Raw genomic sequence first — 9,040 nt, 5'->3', positions numbered from 1 at the left:
TATTTCTATCATCAGTCATTTATCCATTCAGATCTATGGAAATATTCCCCCGAATCCCAGGATTCAAACGGGATTGACAGATTTCAATTCTGCATATTCTTATATTAAAAATAAAACAAAGCTCCACTTCAAATGTCAAAAGAAAAAAAATTATAGGGCGCCTAGGTGGCTCAGTTGGTTAAGCGACTGCCTTCGGCTCAGGTCATGATCCTGGAGTCCCTGGATTGAGTCCCACATCGGGCTCCTTGCTCGGCGGGGAGTCTGCTTCTCCCTCTAATCCTCCCCCCTCTCATGTGCTCTCTCTTATTCTCTCAAATAAATAAAATCTTTAAAAAAAAAAAAGAAAAAGAAAAAATACACATCAGTAAAACCACTACAAAACCGTACTTTCAAACAGGGGAGGTAGGGGTATGGCTTCATTCTGTTGTGTCTCAGTCACATCTGGTGGGAGTTTGGCTTACCTAATTCTGTTTTCTGAAATAAGCACCATCAAAACAGACATGAATCAGGAATGTGACGCTTCCAGGCGCCCTCCCAGGTCAGCCCTTCTTCCTGGCATTACTAAGCTTTCTCTCCCTGACTCTCCCACCACCTACCATTAGGCCAGTTCCTTCCTCAGGACTGACTCAAGGGTAACCAATCCTATGTACCCAGAGAAGTCTTGCAGGTGACTCTGGAAATGGGCACAGGGCCTATCTCTCCGATGTACTGCCTCCATTCAGAGAACGAGAAAGCCACCCCTCCTCAAGAAGCAACTAGGGATGACCGAGCAGGATGCTCTGTAGTTCCGACCCAGACCAGACTCCAAAAACAATCCTTTCGGCCTCAGCCTAAAGCTAAGGTGGTCAGCTTAAGTCAGGTTTAAATCCCTCCTGGGTTTACGGATAGCTTTTTGTTGATGCTGGTAACAACTTTTCCTTATGAACTACCATACTAATGCCCAATAACTTTAAAGGGGTGGGAGTGGGGAGTGTTTTAAAATAGATTTGTTTATTTTATTTTAAAGATAATTGCACATAATGTTATCAGTGGGCCTATGGTGGAATGCCTCTTGCCACCCCAAAGCAGGCTACTTTATAGAAACTTTCCCAACTGTGCAAGAAGTTAACTAGCAACAAGCCTGAAAATTTGGTTACGTATATAGGTACAAAGCTGGTTCATCAAATCCCTGTTCTGGCCCTCAACCCAATGCATTTCAACTAAAGCATCATCCTCCTCCTTCTTCACATTTATCAAACACTTGAATAGGTAATGTCCAGCCACTCCTTGGAGATGGCTCCCCTTTTCAGACACTGGACTGCTGAACTGCTCAGAAGCCTCTCGGTCCTGGGCTCCATTGCTAGAGCCTTTACAACTCTCCAAAACCTCCATCCCTCCCTTTTCCTCATTCCTTTCATCCTCCATGGGTTCTGGGTTTTCTTCCTGGGAAAGGAGATCCTGGTTTGAGCAATGGCCCTCAACAGTGGCAGACTCGCCTTCCTGTGAAGCAGGCCCACATGGGACACTCTCCCCGGGGCCCTGGGCCAAATCTTGGCTACTGCCAGACTCTTTGGGGGTGGACTTTTTCTCCTCCAAGGCTTGGATGACATCCTCAGGAGCTCGGGGAACTTCTCTCAATTGTCTCACTCGTTCTCTTTTCTTTCTCCTTAAATGAATCCAGGAGTTTTCTATTGCTGTTAGAAAAAGGCTAACTTCTTCCTTTCCACAGGGAACTCGCTTATGCTGGACCTATTGGAGGAAAAACAGAATTTTAGAGGAAATCACTTTTCTCCTCTCAAAACTCCTTTAAAAAAAAAACAAAAACGAGGAGGAAGGAAAAAAGAGATTGTTGTAAGTACTTCTTCAATGTGCTTAACCAGGTACCTTCAGGTCGGTGAGGATTTTTTCAATCCATGCTGTCACAACTACTATGCCTTCCACTGTCTCAGAGCCCAGGGACGATGATGCTTTAAGGGACAATTCTTTCATCACAGACTCCAACACTACGAATGTAATGGGTTTCCTTGACTTCTCTAATTTTCTTCGCTTACTGGGTGGTGACTGAAAGAAAAAGAAGGCATGGGGGAAGAAGGGAAAGTAATCCAAATAATCAAATCCCATGCATTACAATGAACTCAACTAGGGACATTTCCATGACTTCTACTACCAAATGCAGAGCACTAAAAACAAAAAGGCCTTTGCACATTTACTTTCAATACTTAAAACAACTCTGCCAAATAGATTTATCACCTCCTCATTTTATAGAAAGGAAAACTAAGATACAAAGATATGTAACCATATCAGGGTCACATAGTTAGTAATTTGCAAAGTTAGAATTGAACCCCAAACCCAGGTTCTTTGCCATAGGCTATCGGTATATAACACCCTCCAATTACTAAATGTTCTTCATCTATGTGTTGTGCCCAACACACACCTGTACAATTATTTATTTCATGGCAACTCAAGGGCGCTGGGAGCACTGTGTTCTCTTCTTTAAAGAACTGCATGGTTTAGGGGCACTTGGGTGTCTCACTCGGTTGAGCATCTGCCTTTGGCTTGGGTCGTGATCCCGGGGGTCCTGGGATCAAGCCGCAAGTCCAAGTCAGGCTCCCTGCTCAGCGGGGAGTCTGCTTCTCTCTCTCCCTCTGCCCCTCCCCCGCTTATGCTCTCTTTCTCAAATAAATAAATAAAATCTTAAAAAAAAAAAAACTGCATGGTTTAAAATCTCCTATATGTAGTCTAAGTTGATACTTGCTGAGGCTTGAAGGAAAGCAGCTGTTAGCCACAGCCTGTGAGATCACATGCGAGGAATGACCAGGGCCACTAGGGTCACATGGGCAGAGAAGGAGGCCTGCTGAATCTTGGCTAACGTGAGGACCAAGCCAACAGTTAGCTGAGCACTGCCTCTGCTGGAAGAGGAGACACCAGTAGTGACAAGAAGAATGGATTTAAAAGCCAGTTCCACATCATTCAAGACTGTCGTCTTCCGATTTCAAGCTTAGGAAGTGCATTATACTCTACCCACTAGAGGGACTCAAGTTCCATTTTAAAAACTAAATGACATTGCTGTATTTAAAACTTATTTCTATAAAGGTAAAAATTTACTAAATTTTTTTTTTAAGATTTTACGTATTTATTTGAGAGAGAGAGAGACACAGCGAGAGAGGGAACACAAGCAGGGGGAGTGGGAGAGGGAGAAGCAGGCTTCCCGCCGAGCAGGGAGACCGATGTGGGGCTCGATCCCAGGACCCTGGGACCATGACCTGAGCCGAAGGCAGACGCTTAACGACTGAGCCACCAAGGCACCCCAAAATTTACTAAATTTTTTTAATGACTCTTAGCTAAGACCAGATATATTATGAACACTTTGTTTTAAGAGACAGATCTGTACCTGTCAGCAAAATTTATCAAAACTTTAAAAAATGAAGATAATTCTAAAGGTTAGGGTCAAAATGAGCAGGTAAGGATTATAAGGAGAAGGCTCATAAAGAGAAAACACCTTAACAGCTTTGAAGACCCTCCCGCAAGCAGCAGCCCCTCAGTGCTGGTGTAGCTAACCACAACCCCACCGGAGACACACACAGACACATGCGAACACACACAGTCAGGTCCACTTACTGCAAGGCCTTGTACAAACTAACCAACAACTCCACATCTCATAAATACACAACAAAACAGGCAGTTTTTTCTATGCTAGAAAACTTCTAGATCTGGGCACCTGGGTGGCTCAGTTGGTTAAGCGACTGCCTTCAGCTCAGGTCATGATCTCGGAGTCCTGGGATCGAGTCCCGTATCGGGCTCCCGGCTCGGCGGGGAGCCTGCTTCTCCCTTTGACCCTATCCCCTCTCATGCTGTTTCTCTCTCTCTCAAATAAATAAATAAAATCTAAAAAAAAAAAAACTTCTAGATCATATTTCTAAGAAATAATCTATATTCTCCCTTTATACCAGATATTAATTAAAAAAAATAAAAATAAAAAAAGGAAATTAAAGAACACTAGAAAACAAGCTTAGGAGAAAAGGACCAGGGGTGCCTGGGTGGCTCAGTCAGTTAAGCTTCTGCCTTTGGTTTGGGTCATGATCCCAAGGTCCTGGGATCCAGCCCCCCTCATTGCTACTCAGCGGGGAGTCTGCTTTTCCCTCTCCCTCTGCCCTTCCCCACCCACTTGTGAGCTCTCCTGCACGCTCTTCTCTGTCAAATAAATAAATAAAATCTTTAAAAAAAAAAAAAAGAAAGAAAAGAAAAAGAAAAAGAAAAGGACCAAAAACAAGGGTATGTATATGACTAAGAACTTGTTCTTGGGGAGCCTGGGTGGCTCAGTCGTTAAGCGTCTGCCTTCAGCTCAGGTAATGATCCCGGGATCCTGGGATTGAGCCCTGCGTCGGGTTCCCTGCTCAGCAGGAAGCCTGCTTCTCCCTCTCCCACTCCCCTTGCTTGTGTTCCTGCTCTCGCTATCTCTCTCTCTCTCTCTCTCTCTCTCTCTGTTAAATAAATAAATAAATAATCTTAAAAAAAAAAAAAAACTTGTTCTTGAAAAATGAATTGTGGACTCGAGGCTCTGAGTCTGAACTTGTTCAATTAACGTTTCAGACAAGATGAGAGAAATTCATATTGATATTAACACAGAAGTATTGTTATTACTCAATCACCCAACATAAGAAAGATAACTCCTACAGTCTACTGAGAGTCTAGTACTTTTCACTAAGGAGCTTAAGCTGGGGAGGAAGAAAGTTAGTGGTGTATAGGAGGGGGATGGGGGACAAGAACCAGATTCCCCAATATCCAAGGCTGTTTACTATGGACAGGTAACAGGATCATCCCTGACAGCCCACTCAGCACACCAAAGGTCACTGACAAATATGGCTAAAAGGACAGCACCTCATATCTTTTCTGACAGAGATGGTAATCACTTGTGCTTAAATTCCAACAAGCATAGTGAAGATGTTGCTATTTCTCAATTTGTCATGCTAGGGCTGGCCTACAATATTCTTTCTCCAAAAAAAAGAAAGGATTCATTATCATTTCTAGAACTTAAAGGAAAGAAATGCATCCTCACCAAACCTAGTAAGAGCTCTATCATGGATCCACTTTCCAAGTTCTGAGGGAGTCAGAAATAACAAAATAGGCAATTTATTACCCTATTACCCCAGGATGAAAATGAAAACTTCTGTATCTCAAACACAGCTCCTTTACCTGGCACGTGGCCCCAGTTTTTCATATGTAATGGACAACTGATAAATCTGGTACTTCTGAATATTTTCAGTGAATTGCTTTAAAGATTTCATTTATTTATTTGAGAGAGAGATGGAGGGAGTGCATGTGCATGCACATGCAGGGAGAGGGGCAGAGGGAGAGAATCTCAAGCACACTCCCTGCTGAGCTCAGAGTCAGTTGGGCTCCATCCCATGACCCTGAGCCAAAATCAAGAGTCGGACATTCAACCGACTGAGCCACCCAGGCACCCCTTTAGTGAATTGCTTTAATACACACGTACATATACATAGGACTGTTTCAGTTTTATTCTATTATAGAAACTAGGCACTCAAGAGACAGATAATTCATAATCTAGAAATTCTCAGTTTTTATTTTTTTATTGTATTTTTTAAAAATGGATTTTATTTATTTGTCAGAGAGAGAGAGAAAGGAGAGAGCACAATCAGGGCGAGTGGCAGGCAGAGGGAGAAGCAGGCTCCTTGCTCAGCATGCGGGACTCGATCCAAGGACCCTGGGATCATGACCTGATCCAAAGGCAGACGCTTAAATGACTAAGTCACCCAGGCGTCCTGAGATTCTCAGTTTTTAAACATTTTTAAAAAGATTTACCCATTTATTTGAGAGAGACAGAATGCACACAAGAGCAGGGGGAGGGGCAGAGGGAAAGGAGGAAGAGGGAGAGAGAAGCAGACTCCCTGCTGAGTGTGGAGCCCCAACACGGGGCTTGATCCCACAACCCTGAGATCATGACTTGAGCCGAAATCAAGAGTCAAACGCTTAACCCAATGAGCCACCCAGGCGGCCCCTAGAAATTCTCAAAGTTTTTAAATGACTGAGGTTTATCCTAAGCTTGGCTTACAGCAATCATTCTTTCCTCCTCGTGTTTGTACTGAAATTTCTTAGTAGGCAGGGCCAGACTAAAATACAGAGGTAGGCCTTGAGAAATTAATATTTAAATTCAACCCCACAGGTCTCTAGTAACAGGTAATTTTATACCCTGCCTCAACACTAGTATAGAAACTGTCTGTTTTCTCCCAATTGAGATAAACTTATTTGCAAATATGCTTATGATCTCAAACTACAAATATTTTATATTTTTTTAAAGATTTTATTTATTTGAGAGAGTGAGAGAGAGAGCAAGAGCAGGGTGAAGGTCAGAGGGAGAAGCAGACTCCCTGCTGAGCAGGGAGCCCGATGTGGGACTCGATCCCAGGACTCCAGGATCATGACCCAAGCTGAAGGCAGACGCTTAACCAAATGAACCACCCAGGCACCCAAAACCACAAATATTTTAAATGAAGAGTGCTATACTCAAACTATCATAATGTACTTTAAGCAGGCAAGATAACATAAATAATTCAACATTTTAAACTGTAAAACAACAGCTTATTTACAACAGCTAGTTCAGTTTAATGTGAAGAACTGGAAGGTGAACTTACAACTAATTTTGGATTAGAAGATGTACTACTGTATTCCCCAGCTGAAAGGACAATGTGAAAGAAGTTTGGTGAGGAACTCTAGACCCCACAGGGGATATTGGCTTTGTATCTTTTGAATTACAAGGATTTAATGAATAACGATCAGCGGGAGGGGCCTCAAGTGTTATTTTGTTGCATAGTTGAAAATACAGTAGATTGAAACCATAAACTGAACAATAACAGTTCTTAAATTTTAAAATATGCTTTACCTAGCAGGGCTGTCTATAAATCTCTTGAATCCTCCCTCTTAGTTTAATGCCTAGATCTCAGTGACGCAATCAGTCAAGAGACTTTCAAATGAGGTACAACTTGACACAAATCCATGTAGCACCTGCTATGCTGCCTGTTAACTGTAGCTAAGGCAAAACCTCCCAGAGAAGCCACAGCTACATGAATCATTAAGTTCTCCCTAGGATCTGCAGGAAAAGATGGGAGTCATTCACTAGAGATCTGCTGAGCATGTAGCCACAGCCTCCTTGTTTTGACAAAGCAACCTCCAGAATGGTCTTGAGGGGAAAGGAGTGCTCTTGCTCTTGGCCACTGCAGTGGAGTCCTTACTGCTCTGCTGAACTCTGAATGGCTGATGCTGCGTTCCGCCCGCCCAGCCCTCCAGAAACAAGCCGAATGCCTGGGAGCTCTGATTCTGCACAGGCTCTCACTATTTGGAGAAAGAAAGCCAAGGGCCAAGAGTGACACCTGACTAGAATATTGACAGGAGGTGTGCCGGGAGGGACAGTCAGACTATCTTACCAACTATGCCTTATTTGAATGTGTATCAGCTCTGCTGCCACGAAGTAGATTGAGTATTTTGTTGTCTAAGGGTGTAACTCCCTTATTATCAAACAGTTCCGTGGGCATATCTATTGCTATCTTAATCTGACAGGTTACTGTTTAAAATGTCCTGAAATCGGGGCACCTGGCTGGCTGGCTAAGTCAATAGAGCATGTGACTCTTTTTTATTATTATTATTTTTTGAAGATTTTATTTATTTGAGAGATAGCAGGGGGAGGAGCAGAGGGAGAGGGGAAGCAGGCTCCATGCCCAGCAGGGAGTCTGACTGGGGCTTGATCCCAGGACCCCAGGATCATGACATGAGCCCAAGGCTGACTGAGCCACCCAGGTACCCCATCACTTTTTTTTAAATGATTTTTTTTTTAAGATTTTATTTATTTGACAGAGACACAGCGACAGAGAGAACACAGCAGGAGGGATGGGAGAGGGAGAATCAGGCTTCCTGCCAAGCAGGGAGCCCGATGTGGGACTCGATCCCAGGACTCTGGGATCATGACCTGAGCCGAAGGCAGACGCTTAACGACTGAACCACTCAGGCGCCCAAGACTTTCTTTTGTTTTAAAGTAATCGCCACACCCACCATGGGGCTCAAACTCATGACCCCAAATTCAAGAGTCGCATGCTCTTCCAACTGAGCCAACCAGTCGTGGTGGTCTGAACCCTACATGTATATTTCCTATGTTAAAACACACACACACACACAATGGAAGGATAAATTATAATGACCCATGGAGAAGTGAAGGATTAGGATGTTTCAAAAAGACAAGAGAAGCTAGACTACTGACTATACCTTTTTTTTCTTTTGAGATTTGACTTTGAAGCCATGTATCTTTCACAATTACAAAATTAAATAGCTCACAAAAAGAAATCCCTAAGAAACGAAACAAATGAATCCACTAACTGTGTATGGCCTTGGTGGCATAAACCCACAAAGAAACATTCCAAATGACTTTAAAATCTATCAGGAGACAGTCCCCAAGGACAAAAGAAATGAAAAAAGGACAAAATAGTTATTTCCACAAATCATTTTGTTGATGGTAATGTTAATTTTGAGACTGCTGGAAGACACGAACAAACATTTCTCTAAAGAAGACACACAAATGGCCAACAGACACATGAAAAAATGCTCAACATCACTTGGCATCAGAGAAATACAAATCAAAACCACCATGAGATACCACCTCACACTGGTCAGAATGGCTAAAATTAACAAGTCAGGAAACAACAGATGTTGGAGAGGATGTGGAGAAAGGGGAACCCTCTCTTACACTGTTGGTGGGAATGCAAGCTAGTAAAGACATTCTGGAAAACTGGAATATAGAGCCACCCGGGAGAAGTTGAAAATAGAGCTACCCTATGACCCAGGTTTGCACTACTGTGTATTTACCCCAAAGATACAAATGTAGTGATCCAAAGGGGCACCTGCACCCCAATGTTTATAACAGCAATGTCCACAATAGCCAAACTATGGAAAGAACCCAGATGTCCATCGACAGACGAATGGATAAAGATGGGGTGTATATATACAATGGAATACTACTCAGCCGTCAAAAAATATGAAATCTTGCCATTTGCAA

General features: G+C 43.0%; 1 protein-coding gene across 1 annotated transcript in view; it reads right to left on the bottom strand.

Moving 5' to 3' along the window:
* Positions 1 to 1,003: 1,003 nt before the first annotated feature.
* Positions 1,004 to 9,040, bottom strand: part of METTL16 (methyltransferase like 16) — a 64,006-nt gene continuing 55,969 nt past the window's right edge. The window contains exons 9-10 of the mRNA XM_035027541.1: positions 1,864 to 2,040; positions 1,004 to 1,728 (exon numbers count right to left, since the gene is read on the bottom strand). Of these exons, the coding sequence (XP_034883432.1) occupies positions 1,105 to 1,728; positions 1,864 to 2,040 (801 nt within the window). The 3' untranslated portion in view covers positions 1,004 to 1,104. The remainder of the gene's footprint in view (positions 1,729 to 1,863; positions 2,041 to 9,040) is intronic.

Source organism: Mirounga leonina, unplaced genomic scaffold (genome assembly GCF_011800145.1).
Source record: "Mirounga leonina isolate KUSES-001 unplaced genomic scaffold, KU_Mleo_1.0 Mir_200, whole genome shotgun sequence".
NCBI classification, from domain to species: domain Eukaryota; kingdom Metazoa; phylum Chordata; class Mammalia; order Carnivora; family Phocidae; genus Mirounga; species Mirounga leonina.
Note: the sequence above shows the minus strand (reverse complement) of the source record. Positions and strands in the feature narration are given on the sequence as shown.